The following is a 25,212-nucleotide window of genomic DNA, read 5'->3' as shown; positions in this document are numbered from 1 at the left end:
ACTCCCCTTTAGGAGGGAAGAAACCTTGAGCAGGACCTGGATCATAAGGGGGGATCCTCCTGCCGAAGGCCAGACTGGGGGGTCGGGGACGTCAACACACAGGCATGTGGAAGCAGCACACGGATGACTGCATTAAAGCTGTTTGTTATTTCATTTCTTTTTTGTGTTTGCAGTGGATTAAATTAAAACCTTATTATACATCCTATGTTGAATAACGTTCCAAAAAAAAGCTTATTACAAAGTTTTAACTTATTGTTATTTTCAATTACAGAATCATACAGTTGTTTGCAGGCACTGCCTTTGGTAATTAAGAATATGATGGCATCTGGTGCAACCAAAAATTATGTCCTTGTTCATGTAACCTGAAAAAATCATATTCCATTAGTCAAAACACATTTGGGTGAAATTTTTTGTGCCAGGTGTGAATGCACATGCTAAGCACTGGCCACTTTAATGTGAGGTCTAAACGGGGCCTCGCTCAGATAAATATGACTTAAACTAAACTAATTCCTTTAATCCCACTTTCATTCCCGAGCCTTTCAAGCCTCTGTAACACAATGTTGTGATTGATCAAATCAAACACAGTGCTGAGATCTAACAGGGTGTGGTACAAGTACAAACACAGGTCCACTGTCTGAGATGATCAAGATTGTTGGTTTCTTTCAGAAGCAGTGTTTCTGTCTAAATCTAGACCGAAGATTCTCAAACAGATCAGTGTCAGAAAGAAAAGATTGGAGATGTATAACTCACAACCTCTCTCTCTCTCTTTCTCTCTACATATATATATATATATATACATATATGTATATATATATATATATATATATATATATATATATATATATATATATATATATATATACATATAAGGATATATGTATATATATATACAGTATATATATATATATATATATATATATACATATAAGCATATATGTATATGTATATATATATATATATATATATATATATATATATATATATATATATACATATATGTATATATATATATATATATATATATATATATATATATATATATATATATATATATATATATATATATACATATATGCTCCTGAAGCTCTGGCCTGCAAGCATGAGACAGAGAACTTGTTACAGCTCAACCAGGACAAAACAGAGGTTTTAGTTATTGGTCCTGAAGACAAGAGAGAGAAACTTATACCAAAATTGAATGATTTGAAACCCTCACAGTGCGTGAGAAACCTGGGCGTCCTTTTCGACTCTGAGCTTAATTTTATTCCACACATCAGAAACACCACAAAGTTAGGTTTTTACCATCTTAAGAATATAGCCTGCTATAGGTTAGATAGCAATCTAACCTATAGCAGGTTAGATTACTGTAACACCCTGCTTTCTAGTCTTCCGAAAAAGAGTATGTCACAGCTCCAACTGCTCCAGAATTCAGCAGCACGCGTGCTGACGAAGACCAGAAGGCGGGCTCACATTACACCAGTTTTAGAATCGCTGCATTGGCTCCCTGTACGCTTCAGGATCGATTTTAAGGTTCTTTTACTTGTTTTTAAGTGTCTTAATGGCCTTGGCCCTTCTTATCTCTCAGACCTGCTTTTACCAAATCGGCCCTCGCGAACCCTGAGATCCTCCGGTGCTGGTCTTTTATCTGTTCCCAAAGTTAGAACCAAAACCTTTGGTGAAGCTTCATTTCACTTTTATGGCCCACGCCTGTGGAACAGCCTGCCGGAGGAACTCAGGGCTTCAGAGTCTGTCGATGCTTTTAAAGATCGACTCAAGACTCACTTTTTTTTTTTTTTTTAATTTATTCATTAACATACAGTGCAAACAGCAACAAAAGACGACATCAGTTACAATGATATGTATCTAGGTGTGTGTGTGTGTGTGTGTGCGTGTGCGTGCGTGCGTGCGTGCGTGCGTGCGTGCGTGCGTGCGTGCGTGCGTGCGTGCGTGTGTGTGTGTGTGTGCGTGTGTGCGTGCGTGCGTGTGTGTGTGTGTGTGTGTGTGCGTGTAAATAAGATGATGAAAGTCATTATCATATGGAGTGGTGTAGCACAATATAATATAAATATAGCATAATAATATAGTAATATCCTAATATAACTTAATAATTTTTATAATATTATAACATATAACAAAATGATATCAACATACTATAATATATAACAATATAATAATACTATAGTATTTTAACATCCCATGAGATTTCATAACTTAATATAATAATACACTATGAAACAAGACTCACCTTTTTAAATTAGCTTTTAACTTGTAAACTCCTTTTACTTGTTTAGCACTAATTACTAATTTTTTTCCTTTGTCATTTTACTCCTCTTAAGTTCCTCTTAAAACTTTCATTAATTACTTATTTATTTTCTTACTTGTTTACTTATTTATTTTTTAATGTTGCTTCTACTGCCTTAGTGCCCAAAAGTTGCCCATAAGTTATCTTATATATTAACATTCATTTATGAATGTTAATAATGTATGTTGTTGTTTTTACAACAATGTATGTTTTACACTCCTTTTAGTTCTGTTCATATCTTGTTTATGTTTCTTAGTTCTCAGCTGCAGTGTTCTCCTTATGGGGGCCCTCCACGTCAGGAGCTTGGTCTGCCCATGGGGGGCTGTCCTTGTCTGGATAGTTGGGGGTCCTGCTGTCCTGGCCTGGGTAGTTGGGGGTCCTGCTCCAGGGCCTGGACAGTTGGGGGTCCTGCCCCAGGGCCTGGATAGTTGGGGGTCCTGCTCCAGGGCCTGGATAGTTGGGGGTCCTGCTCCAGGGCCTGGATAGTTGGGGGTCCTGCTCCAGGGCCTGGATAGTTGGGGGTCCTGCTCCAGGGCCTGGATAGTTGGGGGTCCTGCTCCAGGGCCTGGATAGTTGGGGGTCCTGCTCCGGGGCTTTATAGCCGTGGTGTGGGCCCCTCTCTGTCTGGGTCGGCGGGGTCTCTGCGGCGGTGTCCCCTGTAGTCGTGGGCTTGGACGGCTCTCGGTGTGGATGGTTCCCATAGGACGGTGTTTCCTCACCTGGTCTATCAGCTCAGTCATACTCCATTTTTATCACAAGGGTGGGGGTGCCGGGTGTGTCTGCATCTGTATAATATGCTGTGTGTATATGTGTGTATGTCGTATGAATGAGGGTACGGGGAGTGGGGGGGGGTCAAGGGAGATTGTTTTTTTATGTATTAATGTAAAGCACTTTCTGCTGCATGAAAAGTGCTATATAAATAAATAAAGTTTAAGTTTAAGTTTAAAATACTCATGATTTTTGAAAACCGTGCAAAGTTATGGATAAGCCCTGAATGCAGGCATTGTGATGTAAAATTGTCGAATTGGTTTAATTCACTGCACGAAGCGGCACAGACTTTTCATAGTTGATTAAAAATATATTACTTTTTTTGTTGTTTATCAAATTAAGAGATTTAATGAGATAATTTAATTCTAGTAGAAAAGGGGCAAATTTAAGTAGCACCAGCAAATGTTTGTTTGTGAATAAATAATTTAGCGTAAATAATGATCAAATTCAATAGGTGTTCAAGAGCACGATCTTTAGGATAATCAAAGTTACAAATAATATCTTTAATGTTGAAAAATGAAACTCAAGATCACTCCAAAATGTTTTGGATAAGTCACAGTGAAAAAATAAATGCAGATATGTTTCTGTTTCATTGTTACAAAAAGTACAGGAGTCATTAACATCTGTAAATCTAGCAATGATACAGTTGACAGGGTATATGTGGTGTAGAATTTTGAAGTGGACTTCTTTTGCTTTGTTTGAGATGCAATATTTATGTGGTAGGAGCCAGGCTCTTCTCCAGTTTATGTCTTCAATGTGAGATCGAGGAAAAACAAGAGAGGAGACCGCACACTTTTGCTCCCGAGTGCAGATTTATTTTGCACATCATTACGTCGAGCGAATTTTGCTCTTCTTCAGACTGATTTTGGATACAATAGACGCCCCATTTTAAGCCCTCGCCAGGGGGTCACGTGGTATAGAAAAAGAAACAAATTCATTCACAACACCTGGTGTAAAATAAAATATAACAAACAAAGTACATGTATCCAGATATCCAAACATCTTATAACTAGATCAACATCAGGCCAGCTGCCCGTTATACATATCTAGATATAAAAAGGAAAAAACAAAGGCGCCTCTTAGTTTTAGGATGGCTAAATTTTACAGTTCGTACAAGGTTATATTTTTTTTAAATTTAACCCTTATGCTGTCTTCGGGTCAGAATGACCTAATTCTCCTATTCTTCTTTCCTCCTGCTCTCTCCTTCTTTCTTCCCTTCCTCTTTTCTCCCTTCCCTCCTTCCTTCCTCCCTTCCTTCCTTCCTTTTCTCCCATCCTTCCTTCCTTCCTTCTTTCCTCCCTTCCTTCCTTCCTTCCTTCCTTGTTTTCTCCCTTCTTTCTTTCCTCCTGCTCTCTCCTTCCTTCTTCCCTTCCTCTTTTCTCTCTTCCTTCTTTCCTTGTTTCCTTCTTTCCTTCCTTCCTTCCTTCCTTCCTTCCTTCCTTCCTTCCTTCCTTTTCTCCCATCCTTCCTTCCTTCCTTCTTTTCATTATTCCTTCCTTCCTTCCTTCCTTCCTTCCTTCCTTCCTTCCTTCCTTCCTTCCTTCCTTCCTTCCTTCCTTCCTTCCTCTTTTCTCCCTTCCTCCCTTCCTTCCTTCTTTCCTTGTTTTCTCCCTTCCTTCCTTCTCCCTTCCTTCCTTCCTTCCTTCCTTCCTTCCTTCCTTCCTTCCTTCCTTCCTTCCTTCCTTCCTTCCTTCCTTCCTCTTTTCTCCCTTCCTCCCTTCCTTCCTTCTTTCCTTGTTTTCTCCCTTCCTTCCTTCTCCCTTCCTTCCTTCCTTCCTTCCTTCCTTCCTTCCTTCCTTCCTTCCTTCCTTCCTTCCTTCCTTCCTTCCTTCCTTCCTTCCTTCCTTCCTTCCTTCATTCCTTCCTTCCTTCCTTCCTTCCTTCCTCTTTTCTCCCTTCCTCCCTTCCTCCCTTCCTTCCTTCTTTCCTTCCTTCCTTCCTTCCTTCCTTCCTTCCTTCCTTCCTTCCTTCCTTCCTTCCTTCCTTCCTTCCTTCTTTCGTTCCTTCTTTTCATTCTTCCTTCCTTCCTTCTTTCCACCATTCTTCTATTCCTCCTTCCTTGACCCGAAGACAGCAGGGTTAACACATTTCTGTTAAAAAGACTTACTCATAAATTAGAGTTCAATTCCTTATATCCTTGATATGGACAAAGGACAAATCTACAGGTAATCGAAAATAAATCATTATGCAACACATGCAAATGATCAATAGGTAGGATCCCCCCATTTCATGTGAAACAGAAATCACAACATGAGAGGTTTACACATTATAATTCAATGTGAGATCCCCAATAGAATTTCCCTCTAGGAATAACTTGGTTGTTTCTTTGAAAACACTGGTGTATCTGCTGGTTCTAGATGCGAGCGCGTCCCTCCGTGTGTCTGGCCGGCGGAGCGGCCTCAGCCAATGGCAGCGCGGCGGGGCGGAGAGACGGGAGATTGTACTCCAGTGTAGTAGCGACCAGCCGCAGATCCGCCGCGCGCTCTGTCGCACTCCAGCCTCATCTGGTTCATGGATTACACACTGTCCCTCCAAGTGCAACAGCAGCTGGCGGTGTTCCCGACACACTTCTATCAGTGCTGCAGTGTGGAGTTACAGGTACATTTATCTTTGCACCCTCCTCCATTTGCCAGTCCGCTTGGTCCTGTTTTTTTTTTTCTTTTCTTTTTCCCCGTGTGGAAAGAGGTGCATGCGTGTAGAGGAGCGCACGAGTTAATGGAGATGCTGTGCTGCAGAGGAGAGCCGTGGATGTGGTGTTGCATGCTGATGTTCTTGCTCTGCCAGGTTCTTGTTGCTTGCGGGATTCCCCCCTCGGGGATCTTTCCACGAGTTCGCCCGCAACAAATAAGACACGGTCCATCAAGCTGAGACTTCACAGGCTTAACTCAGAGTCGGAGAAAAACTGAATCCAGAGCTGCAGCGAGACGGAGCGCTGTCCAAACTCCTGCCCTCCTGGGGAATCCGAGACAGCCCCACATAATCTGTCTCACACTTTAAAATAAAGTTAATTCTGCAGCCCCGTGGCTTCCTAAAGTCAAAACTGCTCCAGATTGCCCTGCGTGCAGCTGCAGGGGGCATTTGAGGTAGATTGCAGTGGCGTCAATTCAGTGGAAGCTAAGGTATGGCAAGGTTACGAGTCACAGAACTTAACTAGAGTATCAATCAACACATCCAGCAAATATTCATCACAGAAGTCTGCTATGTAGCTTATCTGTGTGGTCAAGAAAATCTTATTTCTAGTTAAAATGTCTGATTTTTAGTCAAAAAATCTCATTACACTTAAAACAACAGTCATCACCAGAAAAATAACTTGTTATTTGATATTTTCACCTGTTTCAAGTAAATTATCACTTGAAATAAGTAGAAAAATCTGCCAGTGGGACAAGATTTATCATTACAAGCAAAAAAATCTTGTTCCACTGGCAGATTTTTCCACTTATTTTAAGTGAAAATCTACTTGAAACAGGTGAAAATGGTTGTTTTCGAGTCTTGTCTTAAATGTAATGAGATTCTTTTTGATTAAAAATTAGCCATTTTAACTAGAAATAAGACAAATATTCTTGTTAAGATTCTGAGTTTTTGCAGTGTATAATAACTAGTGAAATCGATCACATTGTTCTGATTTGCATTTGTAGTTATTCTATATGTATTAAGTAATAGAATAATCAATACAAATAGACACAGAGTAATTCCATAAATGTATTTAAAAAACAAACATTTACATTTTCCCTTGAAGCCAAGGTGTGGCGGCTGTCATACCTTGGCATACCCAATTGACGCCCCTGGTAGATTGTAAATCCCAGGGGTTCTGGGAACACCTCTGATCACACAGCTCCCATCAGATTAGCTGATTAGTTGAGAGGGGTACACTAGGGGCTGGCATGAGATAAAAAAAACAGCAGAAAAACAGCTTCACAGCTATTATGTTTGACTTTTTTTATGAAATAGATGTTTCATGTGCAGAACATCAGAGGTGAAAATGCTGGAATCAGTATGCTCCTTGCAAACACAGAAGGGCTGCAACTTATGCATGTTATTCACCATTTACATTTTCATTACAATTCTCTCCATCAGCAAGTTCACACTTCTTAAAAAAAACAACAAAGACAAAAAATCACATAGGCTGTCTTCCAAATTGAGTTTTAATGCTTGATTTATGTGTCTGTGCTGCAAATACCTGTGCAGTACCCGTGTACAGCAATCTTTCTGTCTGTGAGGCTTGAAAATGACAAAAAACGATGCAATTGCAGGAAATACAGTATGTTGAAGGATATACTGTAATGCGAGCAAGCAGACACTCAGGCAGACCAAGCAGATCAGCAATGGAGTTTATGGTGCAGTTATGGCCCATATAGGTTGCTGATTCAACATGAAACCATAAATCAGTCATGTTGCAATATGATCATTTTTAGCGTTCTTAAATGCAAAGTATTTGAATCAACTCTGTCCTTATTTGTAACTGTTGCTGTCCTCTTACCAGAAGTGACAATAACAACGTCAGTCTTGGCTGCTTCAGCCAAGTTACCGCTAAGATTTGTTCCCTTTTTAATGGCAGATGTCAAAGTTGTGCTGACAAGATAGACCGCCATCCTCTTTTTGCCCAAACATATGAGGAATGAGTGTCCCATAACTTCTGCTGACCTCTGAGGCGGTGACGTGTCCAGCGCTCCACACTCACTTTTTATGGCTGCGATGAGTGCATCGTGTGATTGCTTGTAGGCGAAACAGGCTTGGCATTGTGAAAACACCGACTAAGCTTATCGAAATAGTTTGAAGACACAAGCAGACAATTTGGAACGTGGCGATACTCACTCACTCATTGGTGGTCCGACTTCAACGACTCGGCTTGTCAGATTGTTCCAGCTTCAGAACACATCAGTCAGGAGTCCGACTAAATCAGTTCCATTTGTTTTCCATCATTTCTTTCTGATTTCTGGGTAATATTTGCCATGTGGGACCTCTGTGATCACGCCTCTTGCAACAAAGTAAACAGAATGAGAAATATGGAGCACGGTTTCTGCTTTGATGTCTCTCATGTGGCTCCTTTTTTAACTGGTGAAACAAAGCTGCCTGAGGTGGTTTCATAGCCAATTATTATCAGGATCATTTTCTTGATTAGGTGCACCATTGTTTGGGCTTTTTCCTCATTCAAATAGGCAAAAATAAAGTCATTAATTATCCTTTAAAGAAGGAAATATTCAGTGTACTGACATAAAAGGAGTGAAAAGAACGATGATTAAATCCCGTCTATTATGTTGTTGTTGCTTAGACTTCAGTCATTGGCTCTTGTTGCTATTTCATCTTGTAGTTTTGGAACTAGCTTTGATTTTTATTTGTGATAATGTATTATTTTTTCAATATGAAAAAATATAATATTTTTAGATATCCAGAAACTCCAAATCAATTAAGGTGACCAGCTTAACTAATACAAGCAAAAACCAAAGCAGTTTCATTTAAAAGTAATTAATATGTTTAATAACATGTAACAAATAAATACGTTTTATTGTTTAGCCAATTTGTAAAGTCCACCTTAAGATTCCGGTTCAAAACCTTCTCTAACAACTCTTTTTAACAAAATGATCAGTCTTGGAGAGGCTTTGAGTCTGTGAATCCAAAGAGCAGTGTAAAAATGTCATATTTTGTCAGAATCTGGTATATTTATGAGATGAGACTAATTTTAAATAAGGTGTGTCATCTTCAAGCAAGACTCTAAAAAACAGCTTTTTTCTTGAAAGAGGTTAAACTAATGTTTTTTTTATATGATCTTTTCAGTCTCTCACATCGTTGTTGTTACTTTCTTCTTTGAAGCGTTGCTTCAGTTCATGTTTACGAGCTTTTATTTATGCTCTCTCAGGCTCACAGCATTTCATATTCCGGGCCTTTACCGGATAATTTAAACACCATTTTTTTCCTTCCAAATCATTGTGTTGTAGATTTTCTGGTGTGATTGGACTCATTGTACTCCTGCGTGACCCACCGTCAGCAGAGCGTTAGGTCTCATATTTAACTCTACTTTGGTGCATACGAGAATTTGTTTAATTAAGCATTGCATCCTGATTTAATTCTGGCTGGACATTTAGACCGAGCGTAAATGCCCAACAACTAAACACCTCATTTGGAATAAACACACCCAACCCTGCAGAAATTTCAATCAGACTGAGAAATGAGGGATGAACTCTTTCATAGTCCGATGAAATTAAAAATCACCTTGTGATCATGTTCGGATGACCTTGGCTTTAACATCTTCTGTGCAAGCCTGGATGTGGATTAGTTTCCTTAAGGCCCAGAACATAGATCATTTGTATCTCAAAATATATCAGTGAACTAATGACGATGATGGACTCTGACTGGCCTCAGACTTAGTAAAATATGTTAAAATCATTGAGGATTTGCATGGAAAGAAGCCGGGAATGCAGATTTACTTCATGACAATGCACGTCAGAATAAGAGAAGCAGCCATTGAGCCGTAACAGTAAATCATTATGCCACTATTTCCTTCAAATCAACCAAATGACAGCTATTGGATTTGCATAACAGATCTTCATTAAGAGATCTTCATTTTGACTGCATCAACAAATCAAGCTGATGTGCACATATCACCAACTAAAGCTGCATGAAAGCATGCTCAGGTAATATGTTAACAGGAAATTGGATTGGTAACATCTCATACTAAGTCCATCAATGAATAAACTGAATTAGAATAACCAAAAAAACCTGTATATAAATGGAGCAGCGACTGCAAGGTGCCCAGTGCATGTTGCTGCAAAACAGGCCCAAACCATAACCCCCCATGATGTGTATCAGAGAAGAGGATATTTATTTTTATTTGATGTAATATGCCATAATGATTTGGTAAAAGCTAATATCCGTATAAGCTCCATATGAATTTGGCGTAAGATGCACGTCATCAAGTGCCTTCAGTTTGCGTTGTATCATGTGCATTGTGCAAACAAAGTAACGGTAAAATGCCGGTATAAAATGGATGTTATGGTGTAGCGGTAAAAGTGCACAACTAAGGGTTCCACCTGTAGAAAAAAGAAGAAAAAAACATCAAGGAAATGATGGGGGAAACTTCCAACATCGGCCCTACATCTGTCAAGGATTCACACAGAGAAGAAAGTGCTACCGATCATGTGTTTTGCTCAGTGTATAGCAGGGCAGACAGTCGGGAAAACCTTCTCTTGTTTATGGCTGGGAGCGTAACTCACTTTTGTCGACTGCTAGCCTCCTGCCACCACGCAGGAGCCTGTGACTGGTGGTGGTAAAATGGGGCTAACGCTGTAACTTCAGCAGAGACATTCTGTGTGTCGGTTGAGCAGTTGGGCTCTTCTTGATTTAGCCTCACACATAATCATGTTTTGTTGTTTTCATCCCAGGTTCAAATTATTTAATTTTGAGAAGACTTCTGCTTCTTTTTAAGATTCAGTGAGTAATGCTTCAGATAATAACGCTCATTCATTGATTGTTTCTTTAATTTTCTGCTCCCTTAAGCCCTCGACTCATCCGTTCTATTTCTGAAAACCTTGGAATGGGGAAAAACACTTCTGTTCCCCGTCTGCTGTCAGTAATTTGTGATGCCTATAAATATGAGACTTTGAAGCTCAGTTCTTCCATGTCATCAATAATTGTTTGGTCTTGTAAAGCTAAAATTGCCCCGCTTCTTTGTTGCTTTCCGTTTTCTTCTTACCGTGCTTGTTTCTAGCTCTGTCTTCATTATTCCTTTCATTGAAGGTCAGCCGAGACATGTTTTGGGATTTTTATAAATAGCACACAGAGAAACAAAGTGTTCCCATAATTTGAAATGAGCACATTTATTTATACGGAGCATTGAAGTTGCTTTGAATAAAACAACTAAACGGAGTCAGCTGCATCACAGAAGAAACGTAGGATTTTTTATCAAGGATGATAAATGAGATCTTCAAATTTTTCATGGCAGCAGAATAACAAATAAACTTCAAAGGGACAAGAGTGGTCTTGAATCCTTTAAACTGCTTGTATCTGTTATAGAGCTGCTTTTTACTTCTGTTTCAAAATGAGATATTGAAAAAAAAGTCAAAGTAGAAAACAAGCCTTGTAGTTTTAGATTGTATAAAGTGAAGCCGATTGTTGTAAGGATGAGTGAACGTTAAAAAAAAAACTACCTTAATTCTTGCATTTGTTTCTTTACAGACTATAAGCCAAGATATTTTTCATTTCAGTTGTCCATATGCATCCTCTATTGCATTTACAAAAGTACAGTTGTTAACTGAAAAATAGTGTCTTTAAGCAGCAAAAACTAGGTTAAAGGTTTCAACTCGGAGGGAAAGTTATTAAAATGTCCCAAAACAAAGTCCTAAAAAAAAAAGATCTACAGTGTATATCAACATAAAATAATAATAAAAGTGGATGAATTCAAGTATTTGAGGCACAAGGGAACACTCGTGATCCCAGATCACTCATCAAGGCTCCACATCAAGAACTGTCATCAAGTGTTCATCAATTCATCAACTTTGTTGATTTCACATTATATTAGCTCTTATTGGAACAGTTTGGTGCCCTGTGCTAGACCCGAGACAAAAAGGACAATAAGCTCCATAACCAGGCTCTGTGATGCACTCCATCATCGTGTCCGTGCCGTTGGCAAAGGTCGCTCCTGTGATGGCAGCATTCATCCAGACATTTTAAAGCAATATTGTCTTCAAGACAACAGCTTCACCAGGGAACATCTTTTCAAACAAAACTACATTCTGTACACATTGCAAAGGCATTGCTGGCAAAGAAGTGGGTAGGGGTGCTTGATTGGCCTGCGTGCAGTCCTGACCCCAACAGAGAAAGTGGAGAAATTCGAAGCATCAGCGGCCTTGTGAAGCTGCACACCTTAAGATACGTTTGCATGAAAGAAGTTGACAAAATGTGAACAGAAACACTGTATCCTTGAAGACATAATTTATATTAATTGTTTAAAGCAGCACAACGTAACTTTCAGCTTTTCTGAGTTTGGCGGCATCTTGTGGACAAAATCGGTAGTGTTTTACCAGAAAGAACACTACGTTTCCCATGAGCACCAGCGCGTACTGCCGGAAAACTCCTGTCCCGTCGCGTGCATTTGTTTTGATGAGAGAAGACAGGACGCTTTTCTGTTTCACCAAGTGAACAGAAGGAACGCAAAAAAAGATGTTAAACTGCTGGAAAGGAACTGGAATTTACCTGGATACCTTAAACAAGGAAGCCAGGGAGCAGTATATGGAGAAAATAATGATTATTAACGGTCTGGATCCATATGAAATCCCTAAGAGATCCCTGAAGAGCCATGTGTTTCAATAAATTTGTATAATAGTACAACATACAGTACATGTTTTGTATCCCTCTTACTTCTCTTTTCTTTTTTTTTGACTGCTATATTATGTTGAAGAGGCGTGAGCAATATTTTTGTTTTCCTCGTGAGATTATTTTTTTCCTCTGCAGCTACAAATAGAGTTAATATTTTTTCCTCAACAAACTAGTTTTATCTGAAGATTGGGGTTAATTGCTCCGCACAGAGCTGGCCAGCAACTGCGTTTAGCTGGCGAAGTGGGGAATAAAACCCGAGTTTTTATCCGACGCCCGTCTGTGTGAGTGTTTGTGGTTTAAAGCTGTTTATGGTTCTGCGTTAAATCGACGCAGAGCCTACGGCGTAGGGTACGCGGCGACACGCACTGTACGTTGCGCGTCGCCACGTACCCTACGCCGTGGGTCTGCGTCGATTTAACGCAGAACCATAAATCATGCTTTACTGTGTGTTTGGTCGTTACAGCCGCGATCCAAAGCGAGCCGACGGCTCTTTTACTTTGTTATATCAGATACTTGGCCTGCGTGGTTCTGCCTCCGAGCAAGAAACCGTTGAAAAGTTAAACCATTAGGGTCTTTCCCCACGTCTGTTATGTGGAGCTGCTGCAGCCACAACGCAGCAACAGCTTCTGCGGAGCTCTGAGCTCCACGCCCCGCCCATTTTCGTCTCGACTGCGAATCGGGAAGGAGGGGGAAGTGACGTATGCCGTAAAGCAGTCAAAGTCGTAACGATTTGTAGTTTTTTAGTGTGGCAGGGTTCCTACCATGCTCCTCAAAGTTACATAGTGCCAGTGAAGGTGATACAGACCCCTCAGACCATGACAGAGGTTTCATTAAACCTGTTGGAAGTTGATGTACCATCACAATGACTCTGGAAATATGATATTAAGGTGGAAAAGTTACGTAGTGTCGCTTTAAATGAAAAAGAACTAGTTCTCTACACAGTGACCAAAGCTTTGCTGTTTAATTCTTTTTAGGAAAGTGTTACAGGTATGATATGTAAAGAAATGAATTAAGAATTAACTCGAAATGAAGATGGTGAGAAAAAAAACCCTCCAAAACAACATGAAATATTTGGGTTCACTTTCACTCGAAGTTGAAGTAAGTAGTATGTTGCCTTTGTTTTTCATCTTGTTGTAAAAGTCGTACTACCTTTTTCTGGTTTGAGGTGGTACATGTTTTCTAATCCGTGAGTTGGTAGAGTATAACAACGCTCCACCTGCTGGCAACTGGGGAAGGTTTTCACTGAATGATACTGTAATGAAAACACCCGACAGTATTTTTAGCTCGTAAACCAATACAATCACTTCATACATTACACTTCAGATCTTTCTTGGGGCACAATGTGAAAATTAGTCTTATGCAACAGGTATAAGCTGGAATATTTTAGGGCATGGCATCTATTTAAAAGCAGATTTTACATGGTCGACTCCTCCTTGATGTTGGGCTCTTCTTGGATAGAATTAAACTCTGGCTGGCTACGGTCACCGTTTCACTGTTGAACCAATTCAACATTTGCCCTCAGTATCTGTTCTGGCTGAATCCCAAGTTGACTTTATCACTAAAGTGCAGGCAGGCTGTACAATATGTGCACTAATGCTTTGTCTCGGCAGATGTGTGGATGTAGCCCAGAACACAATGCATGGGAATGAGACACTTAGCAGCAAATAGTAACTGATCATTATTCTGGCCTCCAGGCATGGCATTGCAGTTCAGTTTACCATTGTCTTCTGGAAGCCAAAGTAGCAGAACGATAGATCCCCAATAGAAGGCAGATCAGTGCAAAAGGGCCCAGGGTTAAAAAGTATACTCTCTGCTGTGAGCGAGCAGCCTCGCTCATGCAGTCTGGATTAATTTTCCCCCTAGGAGCTGTGTCTCTTGGGCCCAACAGCACCAGCTGGGCAAAATGCTGCTGATGATTCAGTATACGATGCTGTTCCTGTGGAACCTTACGAGTTACGGTGAGGAAACAACAGCCAGGCAGCTGCTTTCATCCTTGAACTCTCTGCTGTGATGTATACTTTTCCTGCCTTTGTTTTTTAATAGCTTAACATCAAATGGTCTTGCCGTATCTTCACTACCGTATGCAGATGTTTGATCTGATCTGTTTTCTCCGACTAAGTTTTAGCCAGACACACTTATACCGAACTCCAAAGCTATTTGTGACTTAGTTGTGAAATAGTTAAACTATCATTCCAATACAAATATATGTAGTCCACACCACAACTACGAGAATGCTTGTTTGTTTGATGAATGATAAAAAACTGGACGATCAAAACACAGCTGTTACCTTGACTTTCCTATTTGCTGCTATCAGATGACTGCAACAAGGGTGTTCATGTAGTTGTCTTACTTCAAGTGAAACTTTATATTAGAAGTACAGATTAAAAGCTAATTGACATATTTTATTGATGTTTATTGCATTTTCCATTTCTGCCTCTTTTATATAAGCTACTTGATGGTGAGAGAAGCACAATTACTCTGAAACCCCCTGTCTTGGCTGTAAGCTATCACTTATTAAACATTCTGTTGATGCGATGTAAAGCAGGAAAAGACAAAAAAAAAACACCAATTTATGTACCACACGCTTCCTCTTTGATTCTTGCCTGGAAGCCTTCATACTGATCTTACTTTTACCAAAGATTAAAATATGTACTCAGGAGAAGAGAGTGCACCGTAGGTGCACTCTGGTAAGTATTTTTGTAGCTATTGTTTTTGCCGTGGATGACCTTTGAACATTGTATTAGTTTTATCTTTCTTTCCAAGAAAAAACAGCAACTCTTTTTCAGATCTCCCACCGTATTGTACTACTACCAAGCTATTCAGATATGAAGTTAGGAAATGGCATGATTGAACAAGTGTAGACAGCGGTAGCAGTCCTTTTCCATGCTGTGTTGACTAAGACCCAAAGTACCTTTTAAAAAACATGACATTTGCATGACAGATGGGAGCGATCTAATCCAAGCCATTAAAATTGGCATGTAATATTTCATCTGATAACCATGTCATTCACTGACTGGATGTTATCATGATGACATCAGTCTGATAAGATGTTTTAATTCATTTCTATTCAGTGATGCCAGTTTTAATAAAACTGTAAGTTTCATGATGCATACTTGTGTTTGGATACACTATTTACATATATTTATTTCCTGGGTGGTAGAGTATATATTGTCTTGCAGTCATCTAACAGACTACAAAGTCCATAATTTTATACGCCAGGTAGCTGTTGATCATCCAATATGATGAAATCAGTCAACTTCCTGTTGCCTTATAGGTTCACCTTTCCTTTGGATTCCATGATCAAAAAAACATCCTCAGCATAGCAATGATAAGAGACATTGGGTTTCTTACAAATAGAGACCAGGGGCCACATACAGTATATGAAAAAAGCATAGGGCCAAAAATGGAACCCTGGGCAACATACAAGTGGAGCTGTCCCAGAAGAAATATCCCCTTGGTGGACAGAGCAACTCCTGCCTGACAAATAATACTGAAACCATTTTAAAGCTCTTCTCCTGATCCCCACTTTGTACTTGTGTGCAACAGCAGAATTTGATGGTCAACCTATGAAATGCAGCTGTGAAATCTAAAAGAACTAGAACAGCACCTGAATCAACTGTTTCAGACCATTAAACATTTTCAACAGCACAGTTTCCGTGCTGTGATGAAGTTTACAACCAGACTGAAACCTTTCGTATATACTGTGTTGGCTCAAAAAATCTTGAAGCTGCATTAAGACTTTCTCAAGGATTTTGGATAGGAAAGGCGGTTTAGAGATGGGCCCAAAATTGGAAAGCAGAGATGGATCAAGATTTTAGTTTTTTATCAGAGGTTGATTATTAGCTTTTTTCAAAGTATCAGGGACAGAACCAGAAATTAGACTAGAATTTATTAGCATAAGAACTGGTTTCCCAATACTAATAGTTTCAAAGACATCTTTAAAGGGACAAGAGGGGTACTATCTAAGGCAGGGGTAGGCAACCCTGGTCTTAGAGAGCCACAGTCCTGCATATTTTAGATGTCTTCTTGCATTAAATTTAAATGTATTAACGGATAGCCCCTTGAGATGAATCATCTCGGTTTCGAGGGGGTCCAACAAAAAACATACAACACAATACAAAGCACTTACACACAACATACATAATACATAAGGCTCTACCACACCTGATTCTAATTAACAGTCATCATCAGCTTCTAATCCAGGTCTGCACAACTCTGTTAATGACACAGTCCTTTGTATTAGGGTGTGATGAAGCAGAGAAACATCTAACATGCAGGGCTGCATGTTTTGGATGCGGTTGCCTACCCCTAAACTAAGGTCACGTTTCCATTACAATTTTGTTCAAAAGGAAATCAAATCTCTGATAATTTGATAAAGGTAGCGCTGCGGCGGTTCGGTGTTTCATTGAACGCTGTTTTTCAAATAAGGGTAATTCACATAACTATCCTTTCCAGTGAGATAAGTTACGTGAGTGACAGGCTGTAGACGAATTGACGCATGCGTACTGTACAAAACCACCTTGTGTCCTCAGAAGAGTGTTCTTTATCTTTGGGAGGCAGATGGACCAGTCAATGTTGATTTGATGAGCTGGCCGTGTTCAAGGAACTGTTAGTTTAGTGTCTGTGTTCTCTGTAATTCTCACGGCACACACAACACTTCTCAGTTTCTTTTTGGAAGTTTTCTCTTTCTGGTGAAGCAATTTTAGTTTGAGGCCGGATGTCTACTGTCCACGACAAATCGCTCGCATCACACTCCTCCTATTCATTTTCTATGGAGCACAACTGTGCCTACGCAAGGAATCTTGGGAAGACAGTGTGTCAAAGAGTTGAGCACTGCTTAACTTTATGCAAATAGAGACATTGAGGGCGAGGCAGTGATCTAATCAGAGTGGACATCACTGTCTACATCATTGCAATGGGAAGTCTTTGTCTGCTGCATGTTTAAAAAAAAAAAAAAAAAAAAAAAAAAAAAAGCATGTTAACTTGAATGATGAAACAGCTTGGAAGAGTTAGTTAAATGTTGCTTTTGCAGGTTACAACAGTACATCAAATTTCGTGTTGACATTCTGAAGTACTGATAAAAAATAATTTCATTCAAACAGAATCCTTGGATGAGCCGTTAGAAATCCCCATCCTGTTTCCGGTGTTGCACTGAATTCTGTGACCATTCAGATTATGTCACCCACTGTTGCCTGAATTCAGTTCAAGTCACTGTTGAAGATATGATGACATAGATACCATAAACTCCATGGAGTTGAGCGTGGTGGGCACAGGTATATGCAGGCATATACCAGGCTCAACGATTTTTTCAATTCAATTCAATTCAGTTTTATTTATATAGCGTCTATTACAACAAAGGTTGTATCTAGGATCTTTCCAGAGACCCAGAACATGACCCCAGAGCAATTATTACATAAACATAACAGAAACAGTGGCAGGTAAAAAACTCCCTCATGAGAGAAAAACCTTAAGCCAAACCGTGGCAATAAAAACTCCCCTTTAGGAGGGTAGAAACCTGGACCAGGACCTAGCTCATAAGGGGGGCCCTCCTGCCGGAGGCCAGTGGGCAGAGCAGGAAACACTCACAACACACATTTGCAGGAGCAGTGACAAACAAATAATAGACGCTGGTTGTCAGAGAAATAAAAGACACTGACCCCTCAAGGCCAAAGCAAAAAATATAAACAATCCATAATTTGGTAATTTCTTCCCGAGTTGCCTATTTGCATAGACGCTCCACTATCAACCATCTGTCAGACTTTTTAATTTATTGTTCAATTAAACATAATAGTTGTGTTGACTTTGTTACCCGTTTATGCCATTTAAGTATTTTTCTTTATGTCATCAAAATTGTACAACAGAAAATAAATAATTTGCATTAAATGTACTTTAACTTCTTTGTAACATGAGGGAAAGTGAATGAAACCCCAAACAATTAGTTTGATGTAAATTCCTAGATTTTCTAGTGTACAGTGTGGCCACATCAGAAACTGTTTGTCCTTCAGACAGTGTGTTGATCAGCGAGGTGACTTATTGGAAAATGATATGAAATGATCCATTTCATATAAAGTGTCATCATTTTCTTATGTGCTGCACACTGACATCTTTGAAATCTGACAGAGGACAATGCAGAGTGAAAAGAAAAGAAAGCTTTGTTTTTTAGCCTATTTATGGATAAGTAAAGTTAATTATAAATATCTCTCTGCTTTGTACTGCTCTCAAAGATGTTGTCTGAGCCCTTTCAGTCCCTGTTTTGCTTTTATTCTGCCATAAAGTAAAGTTCTTGTTTCTTTTAATGGTTTCAACAGCTGTGTGGCATCTAAAATGAAAAGTTAAAAACGTGTTTCACCTTGAGTCTTTAGTTTAACTTCAAAAATATGTTGAAAGTTGTCTAGAAAAATACAAGTGTTAAATACAGTACGTATACATAAATGTCTTTATGCAGTGCTTTTATTTGAACAACTTTCAAGTTGCTTTCATATTTTTCTTTTTTCACGAAATTGAACCAATATATGTTTTTAGAGTCATTCTCTGGAGTCCAGACGTACTACAATCATGTGCCATTTGTATAGCATACTCTTCTTTGGGGCAATATGAACCCAGATGCAGGAGAGATGCAGGAGGCAGGAGTTCCAAGAAGTTGATTTATTCCTCAAAACAAATACGCTGCCAAGCAGGATGCACAAACCAGAGCTTAAAACAAGAATCAAAAAACTACAAAAACCTGGGCAGAAAACACAGAGGAACAAACAGTACAGACCAGCAGGGAGCAAGGGAAAGACAAGACTAGATATACACAAGGGTTAACGAGACACAGGTGCAGACGATCAGGCCAGATGGGGAACAGGAAGGTCAAACCAGAACTCAAACACAAAGACATGCGGTGCGTCCGAAATGCCATACTAAACAGTATACTCAAAAAGTATACTTAAGTTTGGCACACTTTTGAGTAAATATCAGTAGTATGCATTAATTTGGACGTACTACTCAGAGTGACACGTCACTTCCTGCCGTTGGGAGGGGGAGTTGTTACCGTGGTAACAACTCCGCCACAGCAGCAATAGCAGCGCACCGCGCTTATTATACTTAATATTATACTTATGATGTATCTGCGCAGCACTTAGCAACCAAACACTGCTGCATTGTGGGAAGTTTCTGCTTAGCTAGTGTCCATCAATCCATACTAATACATTTCTCCGGAATGAGTATGGATAGCGCATACTCTTGTGTACGTACTAATGTTTCGGACTTACTAAAAAATCTCCCATACTGTTTTAGCTACTCATTAGGGTGGAAGTATGGGATTTCGGACACAGCCATGGGCTTCAAAATAAAACAGGAAGTAACCAACCGTGACAGCGACGAAATAGGGAGAGTGATGGGTGTTGTTAGGTTTGAAGTGGACTGTTATGTTGTGTTTATAAAAGACCCTTCTGAGTTTCTCAGACAGTCCTGCCATCCATAGCATAAAAACTTGTTTGTGCTTGTTTGTCTTTCCTCTGTAGTTTTCTTTTCTTTTTCTTTCTTAACCCATATTTGCCCGTCATTGGCACAGTATTGTAAAATAAACGGCATTTAAATAGCCAGAATGAGTGACTCATGTGGTTGCAAAACAGTATCGGTGCAACAATTAGTCAACGTTGTTGACAAAAATGTATAATAAAAATAGTCACCAATAAATTTAATTGTTGGTAAAAAAAAATTAAAAAAAATCAGTAGAGTGAGGCGTAACCCTCCTTCCTATCTCTGCTGAGGATTGGACATGCGCAGTAGAGTGCAGCCAATTACCAACCATCTTACGTCCGCAGTGACACTCATGCGGAACCGAGTTTTGTTGCAGGCCCTCGACTGAACGATAGAGGCTGGCTGCAAAACCGAGTCCATTTCCATTGACTCTACAGTTAAAATGTCTGACTTTGAAGCAGAAATAAACATGTTTACAGTTTCATTCAAAAAAACATTTTGTATGTACAACAACTCTGAGGAGGGGGAATGTTTTTGTACAATGCCGGGAGAGTTTATATCAAGCGATACATTTCTTTCTAATATGATTGACTGACAGTTGGCCTAGCCGACTGGGCCTCATTTTTAATTGTCATGCTTCCATGCTTTTGTGAAGCATCCACCCGTTTGTATTAATCCAGTCGGCCGAATGTGACGGTAATTTTTGATTTCGAATCAACATGTTAAAGGCATCATGGCACCTCTGCAGATATTTCAGCGAGGTTCGGCTGAAGGAGCTGGGAACACATGTTCCCATGTTTCCGTCAAATTACTAAGCAACACGCCTGCCCCTTACAAAGAAAAACGGGCGTAAAACCTTCAGAAACCAATGGGTCACTTGACCAAATTCTTCGTCCACTGTTAGAAACAATCACTGAGTACAGCGCCAGGTAAACATTATACTGTAGGGGCGGCAACGCCCCGGCGACTGGCGAAGTTCATTAAAATATGCAACATTAACAACCTCATGCAAAATGTAAAAGCTGAAAACTAAATAAGAGCTATTTGATAATTATGAGATTCATAATCCGATTAGTCGACTAATCGTTTCAGTTATTGATGCCTAATCGACTATCAGAATAGTCATTAGTTACAGCCCTACAAAACGTTATAAAATGTATCTTAACTGAAGTGTCGTGTACATCATGTATCCAGGTTTGTATTGGATGAATGCATGGTCTTCTAAAGATGAGAAAACATACAGGAACTGTGTGTATCTTCTCTGCAGTTGCAGTTTAGACACTAGCAATCCTACATTTTCACTTATTTTGGAAAAGAAACCAAAACAACTCTAGTCTAAGGCTAAATATCTTTGATGTTGCTTCGCTTAGTGTGGACACAAATTGCCATGGTTCTTTTATTTTTGTCTCTAAGGATTTAGGAAGAAGACTATGTTCCTACTGACAACATATAACTTACTTCCACATCACTTTTTTTTTGCTGTGGTAGAAGCTTAGAGTCTCAGCCTCCCAGCAGTTCTCTCCCAAGCTGACTGTCTTATAATAGTGTGTCGCAACGATGATTAATTCACACTTCTACTATTCATAATACCTCATATGAAATAAATTACTAAATTCTAATTTATGAGTTTCTGTAGACCTCCATCTGAAGTCATTATTTTCCATTGAAATGACCTGCACTTCACTGCTGATTGTTACTTTATTATGGATGTTAAAGGGCATCTACAGGAGAAACATGGTTTTTTACTTTTCAACAGTCATTTTTTTTACTTGAAAGCATTAAATAAATAATTTGTATGAATGAGAATCTGTTGCAGAAACTGATCAGAAAGGTTACATTGTACCGCAAATGACAATGGATTTGATAATGAATTGAAATTCCTCTGTAAATGATGCTCCAGTCTGATGGAAGCAGTGACATGCATGCAAATTTTACGGTCAGTCCAGGACCGAAGAGTGTGGTGCTATTGCCTTTAGGTCATGTGCCACTCATCAGCTAGCTACTGGAGTACAGCAATGTCTAACAAGACTTTCAGTTAAGCAGAACATGGAATCTGCACTGAGAATGAGAATGAGCCTCGCAATGAAGTGGTGTTTAATTGACCTTTACACACTGGTTGGAATAGTGAGTGCCACAGACCACTTGTTAGTGGAGATTAGAGAAAGAGGATGATGTACATGTTCAGCCAGTTTCAAGTTATTTCAGTTAGTTGAGTTTTGTTTTAATGTGGAAAGATGAATAAACTGCCCCATGCCTACATGAATTTAGCGTCAAGATTAAAATCCCACATGACTGACTAGTTTATTGCAAGAGAAGCCATGAGTCATGAGGCAATCCATGGTTATTTCAAATTATACCATGACATTTTCAGCTTTTACACCTACAGACTATGGAAGGATTTTTGTTTGAAAACCTCTTATTAAATAAAACAAAGATAATGAGAAAAAAGTAAATAAAATTGAGAAAAATGTGTGTGTGTGTAAAAAAAAAAGTAATGTTATTAGTTTAGTTTATTGACGTAGGCTGTAAGAAATTTGTGATGGCGTGTTATGTTATCTTGCATAACATCCATCCATCCATCCATTCTTTTTTTTTCCTTCAGTCCCACAGGGTTCTGCTGTTTTCAAACCCATCTGTCACTGGGCAAAAGCACTCTGACGTGGTGGACACAGCTGCGTTCCATAAAGGTGGCACTTGTCGGATACAATTCAAATGCTCTCATGAGGTTTGATCCATAATGTGTAACAGAGGCCACCATGTGGTCAGAATGTTCATAAAAGGAATGGATCTCTCCAACATCAAACAGCTGACTCGTCACATTTAAACCCAATTTAGCATTGTACCTGCCGAAAAAGAGTTTTAAAAACAGCTGGATTCAAAAAAAATATATAAATAAAGGAAAGGATGTGCTTTGAAGGCTGGAGAAGCATTTTCAAAGATGATAAATCCAACAAAGGTTCTTTGGATCTGTCAGTGTTGTAGACTTGATGCTGTTTTTATATGAAAAGTTGCAAACATCACACGTTCAGTTCTTTAACTTATTTTGTACTTAAGGACTGAAAATTCAAATTACCCTTTATATGAAGAATTAACGCAAGTACCTTAAATAGAAATCAAGATACAACTAGCCACTCATTTTTCTCTTATTGATGTACGATCGCCAATTAAATTGCCCGATGCAGAACAAAAACAGTAAAGGTCACTGCACTATCAATAAACTTTTGGAGTATCTATGTTTTATCCAATCCAGCCTTACAAAATGTTTCAGCTTTAATGCTTTTTGAATCAATAGATATGCATTTTTTACAACGTAATAATAGGAAACCCACATTATCACATGCTGTATTCATGCCTTATCAACCAGCTAGTGCATGGGAGGAGTGGTGCTGGACTTAGTCTCAGGAATATCATAGGACTTACATCCAGGGAGTTTCATCTTAAGTGTGAGAATTTCTTTTTTCTTTAATGTATTTTGATTCTTACTCTTGAATAAGAAATTGTGGGTCTTAAATCCAACTTTTAAAAATATGCATGTTCCTCACTGTGCATCAGGTAAGAGGGACACTGACTGTTTTCGACATGCAAATATGCAAAGCCTAACTGACATTGAATGATAGTCTTGCAGCTTCATTATTAATTACATTTTTTTTCACATACTTAAGTTGCTGTTTTGTGATACATATTATCAATGGTTCCTTTTCGGGCATATGAGTTAAAAGTTAAAAGTCATTGCTTAATGCAACATGCTTTATAGATTATGAACTTTTTTAATTGAAGTCGTTTATTTCATGAACTATAAGAGGTCCTCTATTCCAAGTGGGTTATAGGAGCTTAAGAATGGCTGGTCATGGGGGACATTTTAACCGGATTTAAAAGAGTTCTGTTTTATCGAGCTGATAACTGTGGGGTCCAGTTTGGGTGGTATTAATAAAGGGAAAAGGTGGATGATAAAGTATTCACTATGCTCTGCTGTAATCAAGCTCATAGTTCTGCTCTGCATCTCTAGAGCACTGGGTAACAACAGGGCTCCCTCTTTTCAGCATGAGGGAGTCAAACACACCCCAGGTATGATGCGGAGTAAAGATGAGATGTATTTTGACAAAGAAATTGTGTGTATTCTCATTTCTTAAAGCAAATTGAGTCAAAGATTGAGTCAAAACTTTGAGACGATTTTGTGAACTCTTAATTAAATGATTCATTTGCCATGAAACAGGAAGTGGATGGTTGTCCCAGCCGCACATTAAAGAAATTGTTAAAGAAATCATTTGTTTTTCCTAAGAAGGTACAATTTTACCATTATCTCGGATATCTCCCTTTCACCAAGTCAGATATTTCATACTCTACAACGGTCTATTCAGAAATGAGGCAGTCTGCCTTTGAAAATATGAAACCATAAGCGGATATCATCTTTTTGTCCCTCCTTGTCCAATCGAGTTCAACTCACAGTCCCCACAGACATCATACACCTCGTGGTTGAACTTTGATGATAATTTTTCAAACAATTGTGGGTGCTTTGGTGTTTTTTTTAGACAATCAACAGTGTGCATAAACAGCATTTGTTTCCTCACAAATATCAAACAAATAATGCAACCAAAAAAAGCAGTTCACATTATGCCTAATTGTGCTTCAGAGCTTCCTCTTCTTGGAGAATGATGTGGAAATGTCAGTGACTCACCCCGTACTCTGGGGCACATACTAATTTTACATCAAATCCATCACTTTCCCAGATTTCTTTGTCCCTCCTCCGTGACTGTAAAAGCCATCGGCACTGGTTTATAACAGCGTTCATTTCTTGGCAGAATGTTTGTTTCACAGTAATGCCATGACTTAGTACATTCTTGCCATCCATCCATCCATCCATCCATCCATCCATCCATCCATCCATCCATCCATCCATCCATCCATCCATCCACCCATCCACCCATCCATCCATCCATCCATCCATCCATCATGTGCAGGGGTGCAGGGGGAGGGAGTTATTCCCAGCTGTCCAAGAAGAGATTTCCAGTCCATCACAAAGCACAAATTTCTTACTTATTTTTATACATTTTATGCTGGTTGAACCTGCAAATTTAGCATGAAATAAAAATAAGTGGCAAATAAATTTAAGATTAGATACGATTGAGATGGCAGAGATTTTATCTTTTTAGGAATCACTGGTGTTTTTGCTTCAGCTCCAGTGTAGCCAGACTTGCTTACTTTAAGCTCCCAACAGCTGCAAACATGTTGATATAAGATGTCCAGGAGTTCTGTTAGTAATGTTTCTCTGGATTGGATTGACAAAAAGAATTCACTTTCTGTTAAAGAGGAATCTTATGTGTCACAGATCTTGGCAGCAAGTCCTAGGGCGCATAATTCATGTGCCTACTTTT

General features: G+C 39.2%; 1 protein-coding gene across 1 annotated transcript in view; it reads left to right on the top strand.

Moving 5' to 3' along the window:
- The first annotated feature begins 5,538 nt into the window (after positions 1-5,538).
- zmat4a (zinc finger, matrin-type 4a) overlaps positions 5,539-25,212 on the top strand; it is a 205,545-nt gene continuing 185,871 nt past the window's right edge. Inside the window, exon 1 of the mRNA XM_061730506.1 lies at positions 5,539-5,665. Within this exon, the coding sequence (XP_061586490.1) occupies positions 5,579-5,665 (87 nt within the window). The 5' untranslated portion in view covers positions 5,539-5,578. The remainder of the gene's footprint in view (positions 5,666-25,212) is intronic.

Source organism: Cololabis saira, chromosome 9 (assembly GCF_033807715.1).
Source record: "Cololabis saira isolate AMF1-May2022 chromosome 9, fColSai1.1, whole genome shotgun sequence".
Lineage (NCBI taxonomy): Eukaryota > Metazoa > Chordata > Actinopteri > Beloniformes > Belonidae > Cololabis > Cololabis saira.
The sequence above is the reverse complement of the archived record's forward strand: the minus strand, read 5'-3'. Positions and strand labels throughout refer to the sequence as shown.